Source organism: Tursiops truncatus, chromosome 8 (assembly GCF_011762595.2).
Source record: "Tursiops truncatus isolate mTurTru1 chromosome 8, mTurTru1.mat.Y, whole genome shotgun sequence".
In the NCBI taxonomy this organism is placed as follows: domain Eukaryota; kingdom Metazoa; phylum Chordata; class Mammalia; order Artiodactyla; family Delphinidae; genus Tursiops; species Tursiops truncatus.
Genome location: NC_047041.1, coordinates 22,066,140 through 22,094,003, shown reverse-complemented (window position 1 = coordinate 22,094,003; position 27,864 = coordinate 22,066,140). Strand labels below are relative to the sequence as shown.

Below are 27,864 nucleotides of genomic sequence, written 5' to 3'. Positions count from 1 at the left end.
TTCTTGCATTAAATTCCTGGAGATGGAATTACTTAGTAAAGCTTGTTTTATAAATTGTTTGCTCAAACTGTTTGCCTGTTTTTCAGATGAGGTATTATTTTCAGCTGTTAGGAAAGGCTCTTTAAATGTGCAAAAAAAAAAAAAAAGAAAATTAATTTTAAACATTTATTTGAAAGGCTTTTAACTTCTTTTTTACATGAAGCTACATTCAGTAGCTACATAAAGTATTTTACATTACTTTATTTATAGTAGATAATTTCCATAAGTTGCTTTCCATTACTTTGAAATAAAAGTATAAGTATTTTGACCTTAATACTTGAAAGTATCTTTAAAATTTTTAAAAAGTATTTTTCTTTAATTTTTAAAAGGTATATATTGTAGTACACTGTTTTTCAAACTGCAGGTTGTAACCATTTGTGGGTCATATAATCAACTTAATAGCTTTCAACTAGAATTTAAAGTAATTAAAAAGAACATGTAAAAACACACCATCTTTTGTATTATTCCATGAAATGATTGTTTAGCTATTTTACAAAGTATATGTATACTAGGTTGTGATGTAAAATAGAACTCAAAATTAAAACATTCTTTTTGGAAGCCATTGGTTAGAATGATTAAGAATGGAGTCTTCCTGCCTTGATTTGTTCCCCAGCTCTGTCACTTTGCCAGCTTTGTGACCTTGGGTTAGGTCTCTAACCCCTTCATACCTCGTCTCCTTTAGGGTAAAATGGGAATAATGTTAGTATCTACCTCGTAAGGTTCCTGTAAAGATCCAGTGAGTTTATCTAAGCAAGGCTAAATAGATGTTAGCTATTTTTGTTAACATAGTTATTACTACAGGCTCATTGTTCATTATAACAAATTTAAGAAGTACATTAAAAAAATCAGAACTTCCTATAGTTTTTACTTTTCTTTTGGGGGGGAGATTTTTTTTTCTTGAATTTTAGAATTTTATTTTATTTATCTTTTTATACAGCAGGTTCTTATTAGTTATCCATTTTATACATAATAGTGTATATATGTCAATCCCAGTCTCCCAATTCATCACACCATCACACCCATCCCCTACCGCTTTCCCCCTTTGGTGTCCATACGTTTGTTCTCTACATCTGTGTCTCAATTTCTGCCCTGCAAACCGGTTCATCTGTACCATTTTTCTAGGTTACAAATATAGGCATTAATATACAATATTTTTCTCTTTCTGACTTCACTCTGTATGACAGTGTCTAGATTCATCCACATCTCTACAAATGACCCAATTTCCTTCCTTTTTATGGCTGAGTAATATTCCATTGTATATATGTAACACATCTTCTTTATCCATTCATCTCTCGATGGGCATTTAGGTTGTTTCCATGACCTGGCTATTGTAAATAGTGCTGCAGTGAACACTGGGGTGCATGTGTCTTTTTGAATTATGGTTTTCTCTGTATATAGACCCAGTAGTGGGATTGCTGGATCATATGGTAATTCTATTTTTAGTTTTTTAAGGAACCTCCATACTGTTCTCCATAGTGGCTGTATCAATTTACATTCCCACCAACAGTGCAAGAGGGTTCCCTTTTCTCCACACCCTCTCCAGCATTTGTTGTTTGTAGATTTTCTGATGATGCCCATTCTAACTGGTGTGAGGTGATACCTCATTGTAGTTTTGATTTGCTTTTCTCTAATAATTTGTGATGTTGAGCAGCTATTCATGTGCTTCTTGGCGATCTGTATGTCTTCTTTGGAGAAATGTCTGTTTAGGTCTTCTGCCCATTTTTTGATTGGGTTGTTTGTTTTTTTAATATTGAGCTGCATGAGCTGTTTATATATTTTGGAGATGAATCCTTTGTCCGTTGAAACATTTGCAAATATTTTCGCTCATTCTGAGGTTGTATTTTCCTCTTGTTTGTAGTTTCCTTTGCTTTGCAAAACTTTTAAGTTTCATTAGGTCCATTTTTGTTTATTTTTAGTTTTATTTCCATTACTCTAGGAGGTGAATCAAAAAAGATCTTGCTGTGATTTATGTCAAAGAGTGTTCTTCCTATGTTTTCCTCTAAGAGTTTGATAGTTTCTGGCCTTACATTTAGGTCTTTAATCCATTTTGAGCTTATTTTTGTGTATGGTATTAGGGAGTGATCTAATCTCATACTTTTACATGTACCTGTCCAGTTTTCCCAGCACCACTTATTGAAGAGGTTGTCCTTTCTCCACTGTACATTCCTGCCTCCTTTATTAAAGATAAGGTGACCATATGTGCGTGGGTTTATCTCTGGGCTTTCCATCCTGTTCCATTGATCTGTATTTCTATTTTCCTACCAGTACCATATTGTCTTGATTACTGTAGCTTTGTAGTATAGTCTGAAGTCAGGGAGTCTGATTCCTCCAGCTCCGATTTTTTCCCCTCAAGACTGCTTTGGCTACTCGGGTCTTTTGTGCCTCCATACAGATTTTAAGGTTTTTTGTTCTAGTTCTGTAAAAAATACCATTGGTAATTTGATAGGGATTGCATTGAATCTGTAGATTGCTTTGGGTAGTGTAGTCATTTTCACAGTACTGATTCTTCCAATCCAAGAATATGGTATATCTCTCCATCTGTTTGTATCATCTTTAATTTCTTTCATCAGTGTCTTATAGTTTTCTGTATACAGGTCTTTTGTCTCCCTAGGTAGGTTTATTCCTAGGTATTTTATTCTTTTTGTTACAGTGGTAAATGGGAGTGTCTCCTTAATTTCTCTTTCAGATTTTTCATCATTAGTGTATAGAAATGCAAGAGATTTCTGTGCATTAATTTTGTATCCTGCAACTTTACCAAATTCATTGATTAGCTCTAGTAGTTTTCTGGTGGCATCTTTAAGATTCTCTATGTATAGTATCATGTCATCTGCAAACAGTGACAGTTTTACTTCTTCTTTTCCAATTTGCATTCCTTTTATTTCTTTTTCTTCTCTGATTGCCATGACTAGGACTTCCAAAATTAAGTTGAATAATAGTGGTGAGAGTGGATATCCTTGTCTTGTTCTTGATCTTAGAGGAAATGCTTTCAGTTTTTCACCAGTGAGAATGACGTTTGCTGTGAGTTTGTCATATATGGCCTTTATTATTTTGAGGTAGGTTCCCTCTATGCCCACTTTCTGGAGAGTTTTTATCATAATGGGTGTTGAATTTTGTCAAAAGCTTTTTCTGTATCTATTGAGATGATCATATGGTTTTTCTTCTTCAATTTGTTAATATGGTGTATCACATTGATTGATTTGCATATATTAAAGAATCCTTGCATCCCTGGGATAAATCCCTCTTGATCATGGTGTATGATCCTTTTAATGTGTTGTTGGAATCAGTTTGCTACTATTTTGAGGATTTTTGCATCTATATTCATCAGTGATATTGGTCTGTAATTTTCTTTTTTTGTAGTATCTTTGTCTGGTTTTGGGATCAGGGGGATGGTGGCCTCATAGAATGAGTTTGGGAGTGTTCCTTCCTCTGCAATTTTTTGGAAGAGTTTGAGAAGGATGGGTGTTAGCTCTTCTCTAAATGTTTGATAGAAATCACCTGTGAAGCCATCTGGCCCTGGGCTTTTGTTTCTTGGAAGATTTTTAATAACAGTTTCAATTTCATTCCTTGTGATTGGTTTGTTCATATTTTCTATTTCTTCCTGGTTCAGTCATGGAAGTATATACCCTTCTAAGAATTTGTCCATTTCTTCCAGGTTGTCCGTTTTATTGGCATAGAGTTGCTTGTAGTAGTCTCTTAGGATGCTTTGTATTTCTGCGGTGTCTGTTGTAACTTCTCCTTTTTCATTTCTAATTTTATTGATTTGAGTCCTCTCCCTCTTTTTCTTGATGAGTCTGGCTAATGGTTTATCAGATTTTGTTTATCTTCTCAAAGAATCAGCTTTTAGCTTTATTGATCTTTGCTATTGTTTTCTTTGTTTCTATTTCATTTATTTCTGCTTTGATCTTTATGATTTCTTTCCTTCTGCTAACTTTGGGTTTTGTTTGTTCTTCTTTCTCTAGTTCCTTTAGGTGTAAGGGTAGATTGTTTATTTGAGATTTTTCTTTTTTCTTGAGGTAGGCTTGTATTGCTATAAACTTCCCTCTTAGAACTGCTTTTGCTGCATCCCATAGGTTTTGAATAGTCATGTTTTCATTGTCATTTTTCTCTAGGTATTTTTTGATTTTTCTTTGATTTCTTCAGTGATCTCTTGGTTATTTAGTAACGTATTTTTTAGCCTCCATGTGTTTGTGTTTTTTACATTTTTTCCCTTTAATTCATTTCTAATCTTATAGAGTTGTGGTCAGAAAAGATGCTTGATATGATTTCAGTTTCCTTAAATTTACTGAGGCTAGATTTGTGACGCACGATGTGATCTATCCTGGAGAATGTTTCGTGTGCACTTGAGAAGAAAGTGTAATCTGCTGTTTTTGGATGGAACATCCTATAAATATCAATTAGATCTATCTGGTCTATTGTATCATTTAAAGTTTCTGTTTCCTTATTAATTTTCTGTTTGGATGATCTTTCCATTGGTATAAGTGAGGTGTTAAAGTCCCCCACTATTACTGTGTTACTGTCGATTTCCTTTTTTATAGCTGTTAGCAGTTGCCTTATGTATTGAGGTGCTCCTATGTTGGGTGCATATATATTTATAATTGTTATATCTTCTTCTTGGATTGATCCCTTGATCATTATGTAGTGTCCTTACTTGTCTCTTGTAGCATTCTTTATTTTAAAGTCTATTTTGTCTGATATGAGTATTGCTGCTCCAGCTTTCTTTTGATTTCCATTTGCATGGAATATATTTTCCATCCCCTCACTTTCAGTCTGTATGTGTCCCTAGGTCTGAAGTGGGTCTCTTGTAGACAGCATATATACGGGTCTTGTTTTTGTATCCATTCAACAAGCCTGTGTCTTTTGGTTGGAGCATTTAATCAATGCACGTTTAAGGCAGTTATTGATAAGTGTGTTCCTATTACCATTTTCGTAATTGTTTTGGGTTTGTTTTTGTAGGTCCTTCTCTTGTGTTTCCCACTTAGAGAAGTTCCTTTAGCATATGTTGTAGAGCTGGTTTGGTGGTGCTGAATTCTCTTAGCTTTTGCTAAGAGAAAGCTTTTGATTTCTCCATCAAATCTGAATGAGATCCTTGACAGGTAGTTTAATCTTGGTAGTAGGTTCTTCCCTTTCATCAGTTTAAGTATATCATGCCACTCCCTTCTGGCTTGTAGAGTTTCTGCTGAGACATCAGCTGTTAACCTCATGGGAGTTCCCTTGTATGTTATTTGTCATTTTTCCCTTGCTGCTTTCAATAATTTTTCTTTGTCTTTAATTTTTGCCAATTGGATTATTGTGTGTCTTGGCATGTTTCTCCTTGCATTTATCCTGCATGGGACTCTCTGCCTTTCCTGGAGTTGGGTGGCTGTTTCCTTTCCCATGTTAGGGAAGTTTTCAATTATAATCTCTTCAAATATATTCTCATGTCCTTTCTCTCTTTCTTCTCCTTCTGGGACCCCTATAATGCGAACATTGTTGCATTTCATGTTGTCCCAGAGGTCTCTTAGGCTGTCTTCATTTCTTTTCATTCTTTTTTCTTTATTCTGTTCCGCAGCAGTGAATTCCACCGTTCTGTCTTCCAGGTCACTTATCTGTTCTTCTGCCTCAGTTATTCTGCTATTGATTCCTTCTAGTGTAGTTTTCATTTCATTTATTGTATTGTTCATCTCTGTTTGTTTGTTCTTTAATTCTTCTAGGTCTTTGTTTAACACTTCTTGCATCTTCTTGATCTTTGCCTCCATTCTTTTTCCGAGTTCCTGGATCATCTTCACTCTCATTATTCTGAATTCTTTTTCTGGAAGGTTGCCTATCCACTTCAGTTAGTTGTTTTTCTGGGGTTTTATCTTCTTCCTTCATCTGGTACATAGCTGTCTGCCTTTTCATGTTGTCTATCTTTCTGTGAATGTGGTTTCTGTTCCATAGGCTGCAGGATTGTAGTTCTTCTTGCTTGTCCCTATAGTCTTATCACACAGAGATAACCACTAACAGAATCTTTTTCCCCTGATGCCCCAGAAATACAGAAAATTTAATGCCAATACAGTCTTCAGTAGTTTGATAAGATTTCTGCATTCATTTATACAGACTTAGAAGAGAAACTTTAAAGATCAAGGATCCTAATGTGTCCAGAAATTTTGGCATGTAAATACACGTTTGAGATAAGCTAAAATAGGTTCGCAAAAGATAGAGTTAAAATACTCAGCCACTTTCTAGAAAAAAGATGAGAGAAATGCAGTCAAGAAGTCTGAAATATTATGTTTATGAAGAAGAGGTTGTGATAACAACATTATAGGGGCAACTATTTAATTCATTTCTAAAGTTGAATACAGGACACCCTTTACATATTGCCTTTGTTATAGTCATGCTCATAGGTGAACACCATATGCAGACGAGGGTGGCAAAGTACAGAGTGTCTGTACAGTTTCTCCCTGGATGATCTTATCCCTTCTGTGACCTTAAATCCCATCCAGATGCTCATAGACTCTTTTTTTTTTTGTATAAAATTTACTTTATTTAACATCTGTTTTGGCATATAATTGCCTTACAATGGTGTGTTAGTTTCTGCTTTATAACAAAGTGAATCAGTTATACATATACATATGTCCCCATATCTCTTCCCTCTTGCATCTCCTTCCCTCCCACCCTCCCTATCCCACCCCTCTAGGTGGTCACAAAGCACCGAGCTGATCTCCCTGTGCTATGCAGCTGCTTCCCGCTAGCTAGCTGTTTTACGTTTAGTAGTGTACATATGTCCATGCCACTCTCTCACTTTGTCCCAGCTTACCCTTCCCCCTGCCCGTATCCTCAAGTCCATTCTGTAGTAGGTCTGCAACTTTATTCCCATCTTGCCCCTAGGTTCTTCATGACAATTTTTTTTTTTTTTAGATTCCATATATATGTTAGCATACGGTATTTGTTTTTCTCTTTCTGACTTACTTCACTCTGTACAACAGTCTCTAGGTCCATCCACCTCACTACGAATACTTCAGTTTCGTTTCTTTTTATGGCTGAGTAATATTCCATTCTATATATGTGCCACATCTTTATTCATTCATCTGTTGATGGACACTTAGGTAGCTTCCATATCCTGGCTATTGTAAATAGAGCTGCAATGAACATTTTGGTACATGACTCTTTTTGAATTATGGTTTTCTCAGGGTATATGCCCAGTAGTGGGATTGCTTGGTCGTATGGTAGTTCTCTTTTTAGTTTTTTAAGGAACGTCCATACTGTTCTCTGTAGTGGCTTTATCAATTTACATTCCCACCAACAGTGCAAGAGGGTTCCCTTTTCTCCACACCCTCTTCAGCATTTATTGTTTGTAGTATTTTTGATGATGGCCATTCTGACTGGTGTGCAGATGCTCATAGACTCTTAAGTTTACATTGTTAGCTCAACCATTCCTCTGAGCCCTGGACTTATAGATTCAACTTCCTACTTTATGTCTTTTCTTGGAAATTGCACAGGCATTTAAACAAGTCAACATATTTAAACAGATTTTGATTCTTTCCCCCCCACTGAAACTTATCTTTCTGAGAATCTTTTCTGCCAGTAGCGAGCATCACTCAGGTGCTCCAGCCTGAAACTGGAGAGCGTCTTTTATTCTTTCTTCTTCCCTATCCTCTACCTTCAGTCCACCAGCAGCTCCTGTCAGATGTGCTCCATGTATGTCTCCAATGTGTCCTGTGTTCACCATCCCTGCAGTCACTACTTGGGGCTGGCTAGTTACTATGTTCCAGGAACTGCACTACTCTGCTTCTGCTCTTGAGCCCAGCAGCTAGGGTGATTCATCATAATGCACATCAGACAGGTTCCTTGATTTAAAGCCATGAATAACTTTTCATTTAGGTTAAAATCCACATTCCTTACCCTAGCCTAAAAGGTTTTGCATTAATGGCCCCATCTGCCTTTCTTCCTCTTCCCCATTTCTCATTGTTCTTTCTCTCAGTTTGGCCACACTGGCCTTTTATCAAGAGCTGAACTCACCCAGAATTTCTAGCTTGGAGACTTTGTTCATGCTTTGCATTTTCTTCTGCCTGGGACACTTCCCTCTCACTCCACCCTGAATATCCTGTATGTGTTTGCTGGTCTCAGTTTATCTTATATTGTAATACTTCCTTAGTGGGTCTTTGCCCAACCACCCAGTCCAAAATGTTCTTTCATTACCCTGAACCTGTTATTCTCCATCGCAGCATCCTGTTCATTTTTTTCATGGCATTTATCACAACCTGTTAATTGTATATTTGTTTACTTGTACATTTTTCTCCTAAGAGACTGTGATGAAGTATAAAATCATCCTTGTTTTATTTATATATGAAGTGAAGTAGTGAATGGACAAGTGAGTAAAAAGGGACAATTGTAAATTTTGGAAGCAATAAATTTATGAACATTCCTTTCCAACTTTTAAGTTAATGTAGATTTTTTAGATGATCTTTAAGTTTTCAGAGTATATTATAGTATTCTGTCACTAGGGGGCAGTTACACCTCTCTGATCAAATTTACCTAGTTTATTATCTCAGACTTTGTTTTTTTCTTAAATATTATGTATTTCCTTCATGGCTCTGTTTGGAGGGAAATTATTCAAATTGGGTGACCCTGATAATGATCATATAAATCTCTATTTGTATTATGTTTATTGACTCCTTATTAACATACTGTATTTCCAGCTCTGGTGGATCAATGTTTACTCTAGAAAATTAGGTTTTATATTTTTATATAGTTTCATATTTTTAATATATAATATTTCCACATAGCTATCCCTTGGAGTTTTGTTTGGGAAAGGGGTTAGGCAGTCTGTCTTGTCAGCATCATTACAGATCTCCAAATTATCTTAGTATGGTTACACACACAAACGAAACAATCTTTTCCTGGTGGAAAACTCTCAAATTACATGAAAGGAGCAATAGTCTGCAGATAGCTAATTTTCTTTGGGAATAGTTTTATGGCAGGAATTTCTAAGCTTTTGTGCAAAACCTTAGTATCGGTCTTTTTTAAAAAAAAAAACACCTCAGTTCAGAGTTTTATTCATCATCAACCTTGAAATTAGCCAGTAACCATGTCTTACTTATTCTTTTTTTTTTTTTTTTTGCGGTACGTGGGCCTCTCACTGTGGAGCACAGGCTCCGGATGCACAGGCTCAGCAGTCATGACTCATGGGCCTAGCCGCTCCGCGGCATGTGGGATCTTCCTGGACCATCGGCAGGCGGACTCTCAACCACTACGCCACCAGGGAAGCCCCATGCCTTACTTATTCTTAATGTAATTTTTAAATTATGCAAATTTGAAATTGTACAGTTTAACAATATTAAGGTTCTTACTCTAGTAAAATCAGAAATACTGTGAAAACCAAACCTTTTGTCAAGAATCCCATAATTTCAAGCTGGCAGGCTGTGCGAATTATAAATTTTATATTTGCTTCCATGCCTTTTACAATTGTAAACAAATACCTGTCAGCCTTTGTCAGTATCATGTGAACTGTGCTGTTTCCAGACATCTGATGTCTGTGTGATTTCTGTTGACTGTAGTGCCGATATTTTAAACTGTGGTTATAATTTAATATCATTTTAAAGCCTATGACAGTTTCAGCCAAGCATTCATTACGTGTTAATGCCGAAAAATGCATCCGAAAGCGAGTTATTTTGGGACAGAAGTTAAATATGACAGAATGCAATGAAGAAAGCCAAAAACCTATCATGATTTGTATTACTGTTAATTTAGGAGACAGAACTGAATCATTAGCCAGAATGCCAGCAATATTAAAGCAGCACTAAACTGTACATACCTTTAAGTTCATGACAGTTGTTGTGTAACTAAGCAAGGATGATGGATAAAATGCTGGCATCAGGGGCTAATACGGCTGTAATGTGTCCCTAAGTCAGTTCAGATTATCGTCTGTTGTAAGCCATGGAGTATCTTTGATTATTTGAAATGTGGACATAGTAATGGAAAAAGTTTCACTTCAAATGTTTGTTCTAAGTATATTTTGCAACAAAAATATGATATGAGGATTATAGATTTACGAACTATAAGAACCCACTCCTTACTTTACATTTTGTTTCATTGAGAATATAATTCGAATTATGAGACTTCAACAATTTCAAAATCTTTGAGAATGTATTCCTCATAAAATGTGATCACTTTATGTTTAATATATGTGTATGTATCTCTATTTACATATGTATATACACACATATGTACACATTTCCCCTATTAATTTACTCTTATGTAACCAACCACTTATAAAGACACTAAAAGCTGACAGCTGTCAGTGCTGCTTTGGGGCTGTATATAAGCATAAGTCACATAACTTTTGCACTTTCAATCCCCAACTCTCCACATGTATTATTATATCGGTGTACCCATATTTTGATCAGCTATCAGTTTTAGATTGAAGGTTCTATAGTTGTTGCTTTTGTATCCTTTTTCCTTTGGTAGGTTGCCTCCCACTGTGTGTTTTGTATAGTTGTTCCCTGTGTATGTGATAAGCATAAAAAACAACAAACACTTCCCATTTTAGGGATAGGTTTTGTTTACCAAATCCATTTTCAGGTCAACTAGTTGGCATTTGGAATTTGTTTTCCGATGGAAATACTGTTATACATGGTGGCTAAATTTTTCGGGCCAACCCACAGAACCTGTTTCTTCACAACTAACTTAATCACCATTTATAGCCTGGCTTCTATGAGAAAATGCATTGCAACTTCTAACTTTCAATACCAGATCAAGAACTCCTTAACTCCTTGGGCCCACCTACTGCACACACACAATGCACACACCCCACATACACTATGGGGACTCCACTTTGCAGTCTGGCATTGGGAATATATATACTGCTGATTTTCAATGCAGATAATTTCATGTTAGATAGGAGCCTGGGAATTCTGTGATGCTGAAAAGGAGTTAGAAGATGAGGCCCAACAGGAATCTCATCCACTTTGTTCTTGCCTATAGCCTTTGGGTTGTGGCTCTAGTGGAGTTGGGAGCAGCAGGGACGTTCAATAACGATGTGAACTCTGTTCAAATGGGATATAGAATTGGTGGCAGCTCCCGTGTTTTAACTGAAAACAAGTGGGCAGCTGTGGTGCAAAATCAGATGCTGATAAAGGATATCTATGAAAAGCCTACAGCTAACGTCATGCTTAATGCTGAAGAATGAAACGTCTTTCTCTTAAGATTAGGAACAAGGCAAGGATGTCTGTTCTCACCACCCTACTAACATCATGCTGGAAGTCTTTGTGTAATGAAGCAAAAAAAGAAAAAAGAGGACTTCCCTGGTGGCACAGTGGTTAAGTATCCACCTGCCAATGCAGGGGACACAGGTTCGATCCCTGGTCCAGGAAGATCCCACATGCTGTGGAGCAGCTAAGCCCGTGTGCCACAACTACTGAGCCTGCACTCTAGAGCCTGCGAGCCACAACTAGTGAGCCCGTGCGCCACAACTGCTGAAGCCCGCGTGCCCTAGAGCCTGCGTGCCACAACCACTGAGCCCACCGCAACTGCTGAAGCCCGTGCGCTCTAGGGCCTGTGTGCCACAGCTGCTGAGCCCGTGTGCTACAACTTCTGAAGCCCGCACACCTAGAGCCCGTGCTCCACAACAAGAGAAGCCACCACAATGAGAAGCCTGCGTACCGCGGTGAAGAGTAGCCCCTGCTCACTGCAACTAGAGAAAGCCCGCGCGCAGCAATGAAAACCCAATGCAGCCAAAAATAAATAAAATATTTAAAAATAAGTAAAATAAAATAAAAATAAAATAATGAAAAAATAAAAAAATTAAAAGGCATACAGGTTGAAAAGAAAACTGTCTTGTTTTTAGATGATTATTTACATAGAAAATCACAAGGAATCTATTAAAAAAATCTTAGAACTAAGTGAGTTTAGCAAGGTCCTAGGATACAAGGTCAACACACAAAAATCAATTGTATTTCTGTGTACCAGCGATGAACAGTTGGAAACCAAAAAAATTTTTAAAAGAACATTTACAGAAAAAAGAACATTTACAATAGCTCCTCAAAATGAAATTTTTAGGTTTAAATCTAATAAAATATGTATAGCATCAATATCCTGAAAGTTATATAACTCTGATGAAAGAGAGCAAAGACCTAAGTGGTAGAGAGACATACTGTATTCATGGATTGGAAGACAACATAGTAAAGATGTTGATTTTAGATTTATAGATGATGTATAGATTTAATACATTTCCTATTAAAATCTCGGCAGGATTTTTTCTAGATACAGACAAGCTGATTCTAAACTTTTTACAGAAAAACAAATGAACTAGAATAGCCAAACAATTTTAGAAGAGAAAGATAAAGCTGGAAGACATATGTATAGTACAGATCTTAAAACTTGATGCTACAGTAATCAAGACAGTGTAATATTAGCAAAAACATAGACATGTAGATGAGTGAAATAGAATTAAGAGTTAAGTGGTAGACCCATTAAAAATATATCTAGTTGAGTTCTTTTTTTTGGAAGAGCTTTACCGAGATATAATTTACATACCATACAGTTAACTCATTGAAAGTATACGTTGTTTTTTAGTATATTCAGAGAGTTGTGCAGCCATCACCACGGTTTTGTTTTATTTATTTTATAGCTTTATTGAGATATAATTGACAACTAACGTTGTATAAGTTTAAGGTGTACAACGTGATGGTTTGATACACATCTCAGTTGCAAAATGATTACAATAGGGTTAACCTCACATCATTCCTTTTTTGTGTGTGTGTGGTTAAAACATTTAATATTACTCTCAGCAAATTTCAAGTGTATAATACAGTATTATATCTGTAGTCACCATGTTTTACAGTAGATCCTCAGACCCTATTCATCTTATAGCTGAAAGTTTACACCCTTTGACCATCGTCCCCATCTCCTTTAGCCCCCACCACTACTCTCTGTTTCTATGAGTTTGACTTTTTTAGATTCCACATATAAGTGGTGTCATACACTGTTTTGTCTATCTCTGTCTTATTTATTTCACTTAGCATAATCCCCTCAAGGTCTATTTATGTTTCACAAATGGCAGGATTTTCTTCTATTTTATTGCTGAATAGCATTCCATTGTGTGTGTATCTGTACACACACACACACACACACCCCACATCTTATTCATTCATCCATGGACATACACTTGGGTTGTCTCCATATCTTGGCTATTGTGAATAATGCTGCAGTGAACATGGGAGTGCAGATATTTCTTTGACGTAGTTATTTCATTTCCTTTAAATGTATGCCTAGAAATTGGATTGCTAGGTCATATGGTAGTTCTATTTTTAATTTTTTGAGAAACCTCCATACTGTATTACATTGTGGCTATACTCTTCAGATCTTCTGCCCATTTTTAAATTGGGATGTTTGGTTTTTTTGATGTTGATTTGTATAAGCTGCTTATATATTTTGGAGATTAATCCCTTATTGGTCGTATCATTTGCAGATATTTTCTCCCATTCAGTAGATTGTCTTTTCAATTTGTCAGTGGTTTTCTTTGCTATATGCAAAAGCTTTTAAGTTTAATTAGGTTCCATTTGTTTATTTTTGCTTTTATTTCCTTTGCTTTATGAGACAGATTTAAAAAGTATTGCTGTGGTGTCAAAGAGTGTTCTGTTTTCTTCTGGGAGTTTTATGGTTTCAGGTCTTACAGTTAGGTCTTTAATCCATTTTGAGTTTATTTTTGTATATGGTGTTAGAGAATGTTCTAATTTCATTCTTTTACATGTAGTATCCAGTTTTCCCAGCACCATTTACTGAAGAAACTGTCTTTTCTCCGTTGTATATTCTTCTTTGTCATAGATTAATTGACCATAGGTGTGTGGGTTTGTTTCTGGGCTCTCTATTCTGTTCCATTAATCTATGTGTCTGTGTTTATGCCAGTACTATACTGTTTTGGTTACTATAGCTTTGTAGTATAGTCTGAGTCAGGGAGATTGATATGTCCAGTTCTGTTCTTCTTTCTCAAGTTATTTTGGCTCTTTGGGATCTTTTGTGTTTCCATACAAATTAAAAAAAAATTTGTTCTAGTTTTGTGAAAAATGCCACTGGTAATTTGACAGGGATTGCATTGAATCTGTAGATTGCCTTGGGTAGTATGTTCATTTTAACAATATTAATTCTTCGAACCCATGAACACAGTGTATGTTTCCATCTGTTCGTGTTGTCTTTACTTTCTTTGATCAGTGTCTTACAGTTTTCTGAGTACAGATCTTTTACCTCCTTAGGTACATTTACCCCTAGGTATTTTATTCTTTTTGATGCGATTGTAAATGGAATTGTTTTTCTTAATTTGTCTTTGTGGTTCGTTGTTACTGTATAGAAATGCAGGCTGTGACTCCAAAGGCACAGCAACACAGGGGAGTTTCTTTTGGATGACGAACCTATTTTGTATCCTGGTTATGGTAGTGGGTACACAAACTTATACATGTGTTAAGATTCATAGACCTGTATACCAAAAAGGCAAAAGTCAGATGCTTATTAATTGGGGAGCGCCCTCTAATTACCAGACCAGGAAACAAATAAATTGGCAGAAATACCCATCATGAAATCATGAGATGAAAAAAAAACAAAAACGGAGTAACTTTTTCTTAAAGTTTTCTTCTCACAGTTTTAGGCTCACTTTTAAAATCTTTTTTCCTCCTAATACCTTTTCAGAGACATGTCTTCACTGTTCTCTAATTTTTTCTTCTTTTTTATAGAACATATAGTTTAAATCTAAGGAAAAAAAACCCTCCAAAAAACTGCTCAGATTGTCTTGTTATTTTGGAGTTTTGCAGGATTGACTATTTCTTCTTATAAGTACTATCCACAGGGTTTGTAAATCTTTGCTCCACAATTTTTTCTGTAGTGATACTTGTACCACTATATGACCATATGTGTCTCTGGTTCAGTGGTAGCCATCTTATGCATGCTGAGTTGATTCATTCTGAGTTTTAAAGTTTCTATTATATTTGAGTTTCTTCCTAGTACAAAGAATAAGAAAAGCATACCTGTTGACAACTTGTGATAGAAAAAGTTTGAAAGGAACTGTAAAATAAGGAATCCTGAGCATGGTGCGTTTATCTAAAGAATAAATATGGGACTAGAATGTATAATAGAAACTTGAGTGTGGGAACCAAAAGTTAATCTTCTGTATATATTCAACATTTGTCAAATTCTTACTAGAATACTCTCTTCAGCTCTGAACTTGGCAACTTAAGCAAGATGTGGAAATAATTGGCAAGGTTCCTGAGAGGAGCAATGAAAACTATTAGAGAATGAAAATAAAGCCTTTAAGAGAAGGTTAAAAGAATTGAGGTTTCCTAGGGAAGAAAGTGAAGAGCTGGAACACGGATGGTAACTCTTCATTTTGACTGACCAGGTGGCAAAAAAAAGGAATGTCCTAAATTTTCTGGAGGGATTTATTAGCATGTGAACTTTACTCTGCATTCCGAGATGATTGAGACCATATTGTATGCACTCGCTTCTTCCCTGGGCTTTTCTCATGTCACACTTTCTGGTTCTCTCTCTAGCATTTGACACATTTGTATTTTGACTCCTTTTCTTGGAGGGGGTGGGTCTCTCCTTGACTCAGTTTCTTATCTTTCTTTTCCTCTTTTTCCCCCTCGTCCTTGGTGAAATCTCATGACTTTTGCTTCTGTCTTGTTCATGTCAAATCCATCCTTTACACACAGGCACCAGCAAGAGCTATCCAAAATAAACATACCATGTCACTTTCCTACTCAGAATCCTTTAGAATCTTCCCGTAACTTCAACAGCAACCACTGTCCTTCAGGGTCTGGATCCAGGAGAGGGGCAGTGAAGTGACGGGTGCTCATAACCCCTGGCCAGAAACATCTCTGTCAACCCACCCACTACGAGCATGCTAGTTTACCCACCGTGTCAGGAAACAGGGAGTGCGCTTATAGGACAGCTCAAGCTCCTTAGGAGAGCATGAGAGACCTCCATGCTTGGTCCCCTGTCTGCCTCTATAGCCCCTAGCACCGCATCCTACCCTGGACTGTGAGTTTTGTTTTTCTTGCATATTCTGTTACACATGGCTTGCAGTTCTCAGGATTTGTCTTTTTTTAATAATAAAAATATGAAGGGAGTTATAAGCTTTTTAAATTAGGAGCGTTGCTTGGTATATTTTATAAGGAGGTTTTACATACTTTTTAAGACAAAAGATGCTGGATTTCCTGAATTTTGTCCCATAGTATCTTCAGAGCGATTTGCCATTTTAGTTTTGAGTTTGTCTGGATTGGGTATTGATGAGATAAAAACAGAAAACAAAGTTAGTATATATTTATTGAATACTAGGGAACAAATCCATTAAGAACTGTAATTCTTCTTTGTGGAGTCATAAAATGTTAGCGAGAACAGGCCCTTAGATATCATCTGCTTCAGTCTCTCATGGTACAGATGAGAAGAAAACTGAGGCCCTTGAGAGGCTTGCCCAGGACATAGCAGACAGTATGGCAGATTCATCTAGAGCCCAGATGGCCTCAGGGTTGTACTACACCAGTTCTCCTTTTACTGCAGGGGTTTCCTCCCTCCCTCTCCCTCCCTTCCTTCCTCTCTCTCCCTCCCTCCCTCCTTCCCTCTCTTTCTTTCTTCCTACCTACCTACCTATCTGTATTTTTTTAAGCAGAGGAAGCTTACTTCTTTTTAAGTAAAATATATCCATTTACCTTTTTCTGTGAAATGCCTCATATTTATACAAAAGTAGAAAAGGAAAGTGCTTGTTCAAATAACCAATTGGTGTGGGTATATATTTGTGTATTACATAAATGTACTGAATATATGTATATATATGTTTATATATTTGATATTCACATAAGGTGAATTAGATTATTGAGTGGCAGGAATTCATAGTTGATTCATTTAACTTCTTGGGTTTAATTCTTACTCTTACATTTAAAAAAGTTGAATGACTCTTAAGTTTTCTTATAACTTCCAAATCATAATAATTACCAACACTTGAATAGTTCTTATTCTCTACCAGTCAGTTGTGGTTGCAAGTACATATGTTAAGTACACACTTATATGTAATTCTTGCAACTATTATGTGAGGTTGATACAGTTACTATTGAGGAAATTAAGGCAGGAGGGTGTAGTGGCCCAAGGTGATGCCATTAGTAAAATGTGGAGCTGGGATTGAAGCCAGGGAATCTGGCTCTACAGTCCATGCTTATGGCTCCTGTACATCACTATATGGTGTCTGTGCTTTATCTTGTTACTGCTTTGAATGAGATTTAATAAAAATGAATGTTTAAGGAAGCCTGTCTCTTCTTTCTTGATGTTTTAAAAAATAAAATATGAGTAACAAATGTTTAACTTATGAAAGAACAACGCTTTTTAAAATGATAAATTCATTCTGAGGAAAATTAAGAAGTTCACTAATTATTGATAGCAGTTTTATTAGTATTTTATATAGTGTTTATTGACCAAAAGAATCTAAATCAAACTGAAGTTACTCCTAGGACTCTATAATCTTTACAGTTGTATAGTGGCTTTAAAAAATATTATTCAGAAACAAACCAGAATAACTTTTTTAGGTAGAATTTAATGAGAACATGATTCTGGATGATTCTGTTTTGTCAGGTCCTCTTCTGGATGCTGTATTTTAAGAAAAGCCCAACCAGACTGAGGGAAGGGATTGAGAACTATGTCATTACGTAAGAAAAATTTGGAGGGCCTGGTTACGCTCAGCCTGGAGAAGAAAGAACATTCTCAAATATATGAACAGCTGTTGTTTAGAAGGATTCACTAACTAAACTCATAGAAACAGAGAATAGAAAAGTGATTTCCAGAGGCTTGGGGGAGGTTGGGAAATAGGGAGGTGAATAGGTAAAAGGGTACAAAATTTCAGCTCTGAGATGATTAAGGACTGAGGATCTAATGTAAATCATGGTGACTGCAGTGATAACACTGTATTGCTGAGAGAGTAGAACTTACATGTTCTCACTAAAAATAAATAAGTAAATATATGAGGTTACAGATGTGTTAACTAAATGAGAGGAGTCCTTTCACAGTGTCTACGTATATCAAATCATCACGATGTATGCTTTAAATATCTTACAATTTTATTTGTCAGTTACACCTCGGTAGAGCCAGAGAGAAAAAACAGATTTGACTTCATGGGATAGAATTGGAGCAGTAGGTGGAAAGTTACAGAGTGACAGACTTTTAGCTCAGTAGAAGCTGAGTGTGAAATTGGCTGGCTTAAGCAGTGAGGATTTCTTTGTCAGGAAGTTTTCAAGCAAAAGCTGGGTAACCCCTGGGAAAAGGATTTTGCAGAGCAGATTCATAGTTTAGTTGGACTAGGTGACTTTTCAGTTCCCTTTTCACAGTCCTTGGCATATTAATATGCACTCAATAAATAACTGTTAAATTAGTGACTTTTAAAAACATGGAACGGGAGAAATATTCTCTATTTTAAACCAGTGTGACTCTCTTTTTTTAATGTACAAAGAACTCTTTTAAAATTAATTAATTTTTGGCTGCGTTGGGTCTTAGTTGCTGCACGTGGGCTTTCTCTAGTTGCATCGAGCAATCTTCATTGCGGTGTGCGGGCTTCTCATTGTGGTGGCTTCTCTTGTTGCAGAGCACTGGCTCTAGGTGTGCGGGCTTCAGTAGTTGTGGCACATGGGCTCAGTAGTTGTGGCTCGTGGGCTCTAGAACTCAGGCTTAGTAGTTGTGGCACACAGACTTAGTTGCTCCACAGCATGTGGGATCTTCCTGGACCAGGGGTCAAACCCGTGTCCCCTGCATTGGCAGGTGGATTCCTTACCACTGTGCCACCAGGGAAGTCCCAAACCAATGTGACTCTTAAAGTGACTTATTTGATTCTGTCCTGATTATAAGGAGAGATTGAGAGGGAAAAATATTTAACTTTAGATGTCAGTTTGGTTACTTTCTGGTTCCTCTTATATACTGTGAGGCATTATAAATTGTGTTGCGCTCTCCAGGAAACAGTAAGTAACTTGCATAGCTGTTATATAAATCATTACTATATAAGTTTAAAATGCATACATTTTTGTATGTATGCATATCTGAGTTTATTAACTTGTAAGCTCTTTGGTATTAGGATTTGTATTTTTATGTTTCCCCTCACAGCATCTAGTTCATACCTTTTAAAAATAATATTTGAAAGTGATTTCAAACTGTGTGTGTGTGTGTGTGTGTGTGTGTGTGTGTGTGTGTGTGTTGGGTATGGGGGGGTTGTCCCTAATTCTTATTCAGAAATAAAGTCCTATCATTGATGTATGCTAATGCTGATTTTTAAATTTAGAAATTATTTAATTAATTCAAGTCAATTTTGAATTGTGTTGAATGTAGAGGGGAGCATATTCAATGTTTGTTGCTTTTGTAGGTGCATGTGAGGGAACCTTGGCTTGCTCCACCTGTCACCTCATCTTTGAACAGCACATATTTGAGAAATTAGAAGCAATCAGTGATGAGGAGAATGACATGCTTGATCTGGCATATGGACTAACAGATAGGTAAGATTTTTGGACCACTTCTGTTGTAATAATAATATAGGAGGATAAAAGTTTTATTAGTTCATGTCTGTCTCTGACCAGAGACATGTAATATGCATGCATGTAATAGGGTCTCCCAGTGTAGACAGATAACAGTCACAGACTTTGAATATCAAATATGTGACATTTCTCTTATGTATTCTACAGTTTAACCCTTATGAAACTTTTAACAAAAGTAAAAAAAAAAATAATTGGAAGTATTAGAAGCATAAGTTCTAGATCCTAATAAATCTTCTTTCATCTATTTTTATTCCAGGAATTAATATTTATCACAGTTTAATGAGTTGGGATTAAATTTAATGCTTTTTATGGTATTCTTGAAGGACAGATTTGATAATTGAAAGAAATTATAATGGAAAATTTTACCTACTTGAGAGAATACAATTTTTAAAAGAACTTAATATATAATAGTAATTATGTTAAAATGAATACTTCTGTTTCTAACTGTACATTAAAGTAAATTAATCAGAGCTTATTCTTGTTATTAATAAGTAGAATTACTCTTAAAAGTGGTAACATTTATAGTAGCAAGAGATATCAAGTGATACCTTTTTTTTTTTTAATTATCTAGTCTTTTGGTTTGAGTTAGGGAAGATAGGTAGTTAATTTACTGTTTCAAGGGACAAGATAACAAGAGTTTATTTAATTAAGGTTGGCTTTGGTGTTTAACTGTAATTTGGTGGCCCTAATGAAAAATAGTTAAAAAAAATAAGAAATAATAGTAATAATAATAGCTTTATTTTATGTGTATCATGTAACCACAATTTTATTAGATCCTTAAGATAAACCCTCTTATCTAATAATCCTCAAAAAGTTTTTAGGTCATTGGTATTTATTGTGACTGCCATCTGCCTGTCTCCCCTCACATCTTCAGGTGCCACATTCTCTATCAACACCTCCTTTTTTTTTCCTAAAGGATAACACACAGAATACACTCAATGTTGTGTTAATTTGGTTCTGAAAATTGTTTCTTTCAATGTGAGGGGTAAATCATAGCTAACTGCTTGCCCTTTTATTCAGGTGAAATTTGTAGGCGCATGTAACAGATAATATTCTGAATGAAAAGAAAAAGAAATGAGAGGAAATGGAGAGCTACATTTAGGAGAGATCCATGAGTGTGAGAAGATACAAGAGACCTATTGTAAATGTAAACTAGCCAAGAACTTTGATAATAAAATTCAGAAGTTTTAGAACAAGATAATGGAAAGCAGGAAATAGCTTTTATGGCATTTTATAGCTGATATTCTTAAGTACACAGAATTTTAGTAGAAATGCTTTGTGGGGAAAGAGTATAATGCTTTTCACAGGTAGGATTTAGAAAACACTGACATATTTGGAATGAAAATAATTTTGTTCAAAGATAGTAACTGCGTGTAAACTTCTATTTCTAGGGTTCCATATACTTCCAAACAAAGAAACAAGGAAACTCAGTCTTTAGTTCTTAGGTTTATTTTATTTATTTACTTACTTACTTACTTATTTGGCTGCACCAGGTCTTAGTTGAGGCACGTGGGATCTTCATTGCCACATACGGGATCTTCATTGCAGCATGTGGGATCTTTAGTTGCAGCATGTGGGATCTTTAGTTGTGGCTTGCAAATTCTTAGTTGTGGCATCCATGTGGGATCTAGTTCCCTGACCAGGGATCAAACCCGGGCCCTCTGCATTGGGAGCGTGGACTCTTAACCACTTGACCACCAGGGCAGTCCCATAGGTTTATTTTTAAAATTAAGTGCTATGTAAATGTCTATAATTTTTAAGATAAAACAGCATCATTTTAATGTTTACTTTAGGGTGTACTTAACCTTGATTAATGATGGCTTGTTGATACACGGGTGCATATGGCACTTATTTTACTGGTTACATGTCTCCTTTTCCCCATTAGAGCAGGGGCCATGTCTTATTTCATCATTGTGTCTCCAGTGCCTGATTCACAAAAGGCATCACCAACTGTTTTTGGAATTAGTGGTTGGTAGAGAGATTCAGGAATTATCTGTGAATCTATTTTTGATGGTTGTCATTGCTCCCTGCTACCAGTTTCCATGGATAATCTACACAGAGGCCTCAGTTTCCATATTTGTAAAATGAGGATAATAATAGTACCTACCTCATAGGGTTGTTGTGTCGTGTCAACTAATAAATGTACGTGAAGCTCCTTGAACAGTGTCTGGTGAAGAAAGCATTCATTAAATGGTTGTTGTTGGCATTCTGACTATAATAATATTAATTCAAATGCCGGAAACTTACTATAATGCCTAAAAACTTAACAAAGATTATTTCTAACCTTCAGAGTTAGGCAGTATTATCACCATTTTATAGAACAAAGCTTAGTTCTTGTGGATTTGCTCAAGGCCACACAGCTAGAGAATGACAGAGCCCTGGTTTGAATCAGTTATGTTAGACCCCAAAACCCTTGGTTTTTTACTATTTGAAGCTTCTTCTCTGCATTGAAAACCAAACTTTAGAATTAAAGTTAACGTAACACCTAGTATATTTCCACTGTCAGGTGTATATGGAGAAAATGTCTTCAAGGTTTGCACAAGTGTGAGATTTTGTAGGATTAATAGTGAAATCAAGGAAGACTTGCTGTCTGTCTCCTTCTGTAGAAGTGTAAGACACTTTCTACACTGGTAGACCCTAGAGCCAGAGACCTTCTAGGAGGAAGTAGGGGAGTGAGAACAGCCACAGTGCCACTGCCTTATCTTCTAGGGTTATAGAACCAGCAAGGGCTTTCGGTGCCACCCCTCCCTGTGTTCCCCCACACAGTTCTTGTTCTTCTGTTACTACACTTACTTTATTCTGCCCTGTATCACTGGTAGCTCTTTCTGTCCTGTTCCCCTTACTAAAAGTTCTTTGAAGGCTAGCATTACCCTACTCATCTTTGTATGGACACCAAGAGTAACCAATAGTCTCTCTAGGGCTCACCGCAGTCCTAATGAATTTGTCTAAATTGGCTTGCCTTATTTTTTCTCTTGCAGACAGAGCTTAATGCATAATTGAATATTGTCAGGGCTGTTTCTATTCAACAAATAGGAATTATTGGTAAAAGGGGATTTTTTTCTATCAGCAATCAATATTTCCCATGGCAGTAGTACTTACTCCTTACTCAGAAACCTCCCAGTGGTCCCTCATTGCTCACCAGTAAAAACCTGAACCCCTTCACTGGTGTTCAGAGCTGTCCATGGCCTGGCCACCTTTCTAGCCCATCACTCCCCTGTCCTCGTCTGGCCTGCACAGCAGCCAGGCCAAAAACCCATATTGCCTCAAACATGCCTTGAATCCCTATTAGCTTTGCCTCAAATGCCTTTCTCCTCTTAAGTTCTAGCCAGCCTTCAAAGCCCATTAGAAACACCATCTCCCCCATCAGAAGTCAGTGCTTTCTCCTCAGCCCTTTCAGCTTTCTCTCTCTGTGGCATTTGTCAGAGTCTCTCATGTTAATTATCTGCAAATGTATCCCAGCTCTTCTATTTGATTGAAAGTTCATGCCTTAATACTGATATTAGCAACTAATCCTTATGGCAGTCCTGTGAGGAGCCCACTTATTATCCATGTTTAGGATGAGGTTGGGAAACTAATATTTGGCATGGTTAAGAAAGTTGCTTGTGAACACGTCATGTTCAGTGCTGGATTCTGTACCACTGGTCTGTTTGGCTCTAACCCCTGCATCCCTGGCACCCAGCATGTAAGAGGTGTTCAGTAAGGATCGAAGTGAGTTGCTGTTCTTTTGCAAACCCACTGACATTTAGTTCTGTGCCTTTTGATGCTCAGCAGGTGCTTGCTGAATATGTTGACAAAACCAAGACCTACATACCACATTCCATCAAATTGAAGGCAGTTTGATTATAAGACTAATATAGTATTTATTTTTATGTGCCATTAAGAAGGAAAAAGCTCTGCTGATTAAAATATGGTGTAAAATGATCTTATCACTTAACGTTTTATGCATATTGAAAGAGCTATTTATACTTAGATTTAGAACTATTTAGACAGATTTGTACATCACTGTTTTAAAAGGAAAATATAAATAAAATTGGTCACAATACTGAAAAAAATAAAAGAAAATGGAATTACAGTTATTCTTCCAATGACAAATATTTACTTTCCTAATATCAATTTATGCTGGGTCTCTGTATTGTTAATTTTTGTTTTGTAATCTTTTTGGACTTATTTTGAATGGTAATGAAATTCAACACATAATATTAACATACTTCCCATAACTCAATTGAAGAGACACCTCTGATGTGACTGCTACCTCACAGTGTAGCTGTGATTGTAAGATGGCATTGATTTTAAGATGCATTTGGTTTCAGAGATGTTAAAATTGTGGCAAAAATATGCATCTGATAATTGATGACTTACATCTATGTGTTTATTCCAAATTTCTTGTTTTAAAGGCTTTAAAAAGTGTAGCTTTCTTTCATAGACTGTATGGTTTTAATTATCTGGGAATTGATTAGTCATTCTCTTGGCATTGCTAAAACCTCAGTTCTCTCCTCCACTGTTGTGCCTTCTCATCATTTCATTGCTTGTCAGTCCTGTCACCAAAAAAGCAGTAGTTCCAGTGAAACAATTAGTAGAAAGATTAAAATGAAGCTTTGGCGTATCACACTTTTTGTTTTTCATATTTACATTCTGTTATCCTCTAGTTGAAAGGGTTGGATGTATCTTTTTCTACTTAACGGAAATTTAAAAGGTAAATAAATCCCTATGCTTTGGGTAAGAAAAGGTCCTGGTAACTGCATTGCTTTGTGAATAATATATACTTAATACTAAATCATACTCCCCCCCTTTTTATACAGATCGCGGTTGGGCTGCCAAATCTGTTTGACAAAGGCTATGGACAATATGACTGTTCGAGTACCTGATGCTGTGTCTGATGCCAGAGAGTCCATTGATATGGGCATGAACTCCTCTAAGCGAGAATAAATAGGAATATTTTCACAACATTTTACCTATTTTTATAATTATTATTTCTTAATGTAATTAAATGAGAACATGGATGAATGCATTTATTATTATGACTAGATTTATTACTTTAATTCACCTTGTGTAACTGCTGAATTTTGTAGTTCTGAAAGAATGTCATCTTTATTTTGATTAAATTATAAAAACAAATCAAATATTAGAAAGTAGTTAATATGATAAAACCTTATATATTTTACCTGTGTTTGATTAGCAACATTAGCAAAATGTTTTCACATAAATCTTATGCCTACTTACCTACAAAATAGGTTAAAAAAAGGTATCATTATCTCTGTTAGACGTGGTGGAGGCAGAGATGTAAAATGGCTTGTCTAGGGCCATACAACAAATTAGAAGGTCAGTATTAGAACTGTATCTTGTTATTACAAGTTATGTGTTGAGATCGAAAGTGGAGAAATTAGGAATATCATAGCTGTAGTTAAATGTGAATGTGTATGGATGTGTATTTAATTGCTCAGTAAGCTGATTAATTTCAAAGATAGGTATGACCTTATAAATCATTAGTCCAAAATTTTGATTCAGTGAAAGCGCAGGTAATGTGCTGAGCAACGACTGAGCACAGGTAATGGAGTGCTGTCAAAGATGTTTGGTGTCAGTTCTGACTGAACTGGAGAAATAAACTAAAAATTACATGTCTTTATTTTTTTATCCTAATCAGAATGGCCTGTCTTTGTAATCTTTTAAAAATAATGCCTGTGACAGAATGGACATCTTATGGATTAGGTTTTCTCTGTCCTGAGCTGCAGAAGGAAGCGAGTGGGCTGCCATCCTCTCGGTGAGAACAGAGCCTCACAGTGTGCACTGAGCACGATGGGCACAGTCCTGGAAGGGGGTGGGCTCGAACACCTCAGATCACTGTCTGTGCATGGCAGACCTTTGTACTTTATCTTTACTGTGAATACACTGGTAAATGATAATAAAGGGGTACAAAGTATGCTCTTGGAAGTATAATAAAACATTAGTTTGGACTAATGGTGGGAAAGGGCAGAAAAAACTAGTTAAAAGTGAATTATAAAGTTGAGTTAGCTTCAGGTACATCTGTGCACTTTGAGCATTTGCACAAATATTTGTCAAGTATGGTGTTGGACCTACAACGTTGTGTTATGTCCATTGGGGTACAGAGATGAACACGATCAGGAATGCCCTCAGGGAGCTCACCTTTTTTTTTTTTTTTTTTTGCGGTACACGGGCCTCTCACTGTTGTGGCCTCTCCCTTTGCGGAGCACAGGCTCCGGACGTGCAGGCCCAGCGACCATGGCTCACGGGCCTAGACGCTTAGCGGCATGTGGGATCTTCCCGGACCTGGGCACGATCCCGTGTCCCCTGCATCGGCAGGCGGACTCTCAACCACCGCGCCACCAGGGAAGCCCCGGGAGCTCACCTTTTATTAGGAAAAGATAAAATATATGTATGCACAAATCATTTGCTTCAACTAAACTGACCAATTTGCCAAATAGAATACTTTTAAACTAATTAACATGTATAAAGTGATTAAGGAAGAACTCAGGGCTTCTAATGTTCATTTGACACTTGATAACCATCGAGTGCCTTCTTTGTGGAGAGTGTTCCACTGTTAGAGTACTTCAAAACAATCTGACCTCTTAGTTAGCTTCCATATTCTCCTCGTATTCTTGCATGGATTCCCTAAATTCTCCTTTCCAGAGCACTTTAATGATGGCATCCAGCTTAAGACTCTAAACTTTAGTCTAATTGTCTCAGATTTCAAATTAAGAGAGCTTCTTATTAATGAAGTTTAATTGTATTACTTAAATAAAACCTACTAAACTTACTAAGTGGAGCATATGTCCTATAATTGTTTTGTATAAAAGTTATTTTTTCAGTTTCAAAAAAAAATCCATGTTTGATGTGTGTGCGTTCTAGGTAATGTTATTCAGTTATCTATTGCTGCAATTTTATTGTCTCTGTTTCTATGGGTCAGGAATTCAGAGAGTGCAGAGCAGGGGTGGCTCATCTCTGCTTCACGATGTCTGTGGCCTAAGCTAGAGGACTTCAGGGCCAGGTGCTGGAATCATCTGAAGGCTTATGATTTCCTCATGTGACTAGCAAGTTGATGCTGGTATCAGCTGGGGGTCTAGCAGGGGCTGTTGACTGAAACACCCGTGTATGGCCCCTGCACGTGGCCTGGGCTTCCTCACAACATGGTGGCTGGCTTCTGAGTGTCAGTGCCCTAAGAGAGCGTATAAGCATTGCTAGGCAGAAGCTGACCGTCACACAGTATCACTTCTGCCCGTTTTTTTCATTAGAAGTGAGGCATCAAGTCTGACCCATCATTTGAATTGAGGGGTGTCAAAGAATTTGCAGACATGTTTTAAAGCCATCACAGTAACCGTTATTTTCAGATTAATTTACTGGCACATCATTGCCTGTGAAAACGGGCCTTTTACTAACAGTGTTCTAAACTTTTGAAGAGGGGTAGGATTTTATTCTTGTATTGTGTTTCAGAAGATTCTTGTGTCTTCTTTGTTATGACGGTTCATTTGTTTTATTCTCTGACTCCTTGCAGTTTTCTTGACAGTTGATTTAAATCAGAGGGAAGAGTGGTGGGTTTCCTTTCAATGCTGTATAATTTTGGTTTACATCTCTCTGTCATTTTTGTCATCAAGAAAGGCATCTTCCTTTGGTATAGTACTCCATATAATTGTTGGTTACATGCTAATACTTAATGTTGTATTTGGTTTTCACAGATAAAACCAGCCTGTAATTATATAAGTAATTCAGAATTGCTGAATTTGTTTTTCTTTTTAAGTGAACCATTCTAAAAATTTCCAAAACCTTTTGCTTAACTTTCAGTGTGAAAATACTGTCTAATTTTTGTCTTAAAGGACTGCTTTCCTGTTTTTAAATTTAAGTATCATATGGTGATCCATGTGATTTTTTATAATGGTCATTCAGCAATAGAATAATTACGTTTCACTTGGAAAAATGTTTTCTAAGGGAAATTTAGATTCAGTATATGTTTTCCCATCTTTTCTTTTTCTTCCTTTTTACAACTCTTTTAATTGCTTTCCTTTTTTTAAACTACTTGAAATTTTGTGGTAAACCGCATTTTAGGATCAGAATTTCTTAAATGGCTTTCTTATTTATAGGATAATATCACTCTAAATGAAAAGACAAATAATTGTATTACATTTCTAAAAATAGCCTGTGAAACTTTATTCTAAGTGTAAACCATTCAGAGATGTTCAAACATTACACATAAACTTTGTTTCCTATTGGAGAAACATTTAAGAATAGAAGTATGATCTTGGTTAAGCAACAACAGGATTCCTTTAATATGTCAACACATCACATGATATCAAGTTATTTTTATCAGATT

At 36.4% G+C, this 27,864-nt stretch overlaps 1 protein-coding gene across 2 annotated transcripts in view; it reads left to right on the top strand.

The window, feature by feature from the left end:
* The window catches only part of FDX1 (ferredoxin 1), a 34,980-nt gene extending 9,799 nt beyond the window's left edge, over positions 1 to 25,181 (top strand). Inside the window, exons 3-5 of one of the 2 annotated variants that reach the window (XR_012333336.1) lie at positions 9,150 to 9,288; positions 19,376 to 19,505; positions 24,344 to 24,362. Coding sequence is in view for 1 of the 2 variants with exons in the window: in XM_019941925.3 (XP_019797484.1) it covers positions 19,376 to 19,505; positions 24,344 to 24,470 (257 nt within the window). In the remaining variant the exon portion in view is untranslated. Of the gene's footprint in view, positions 1 to 9,149; positions 9,289 to 19,375; positions 19,506 to 24,343 lie in introns of both variants that reach the window. The other variant, XM_019941925.3, reaches the window with a different exon arrangement.
* Positions 25,182 to 27,864: the final 2,683 nt, after the last annotated feature.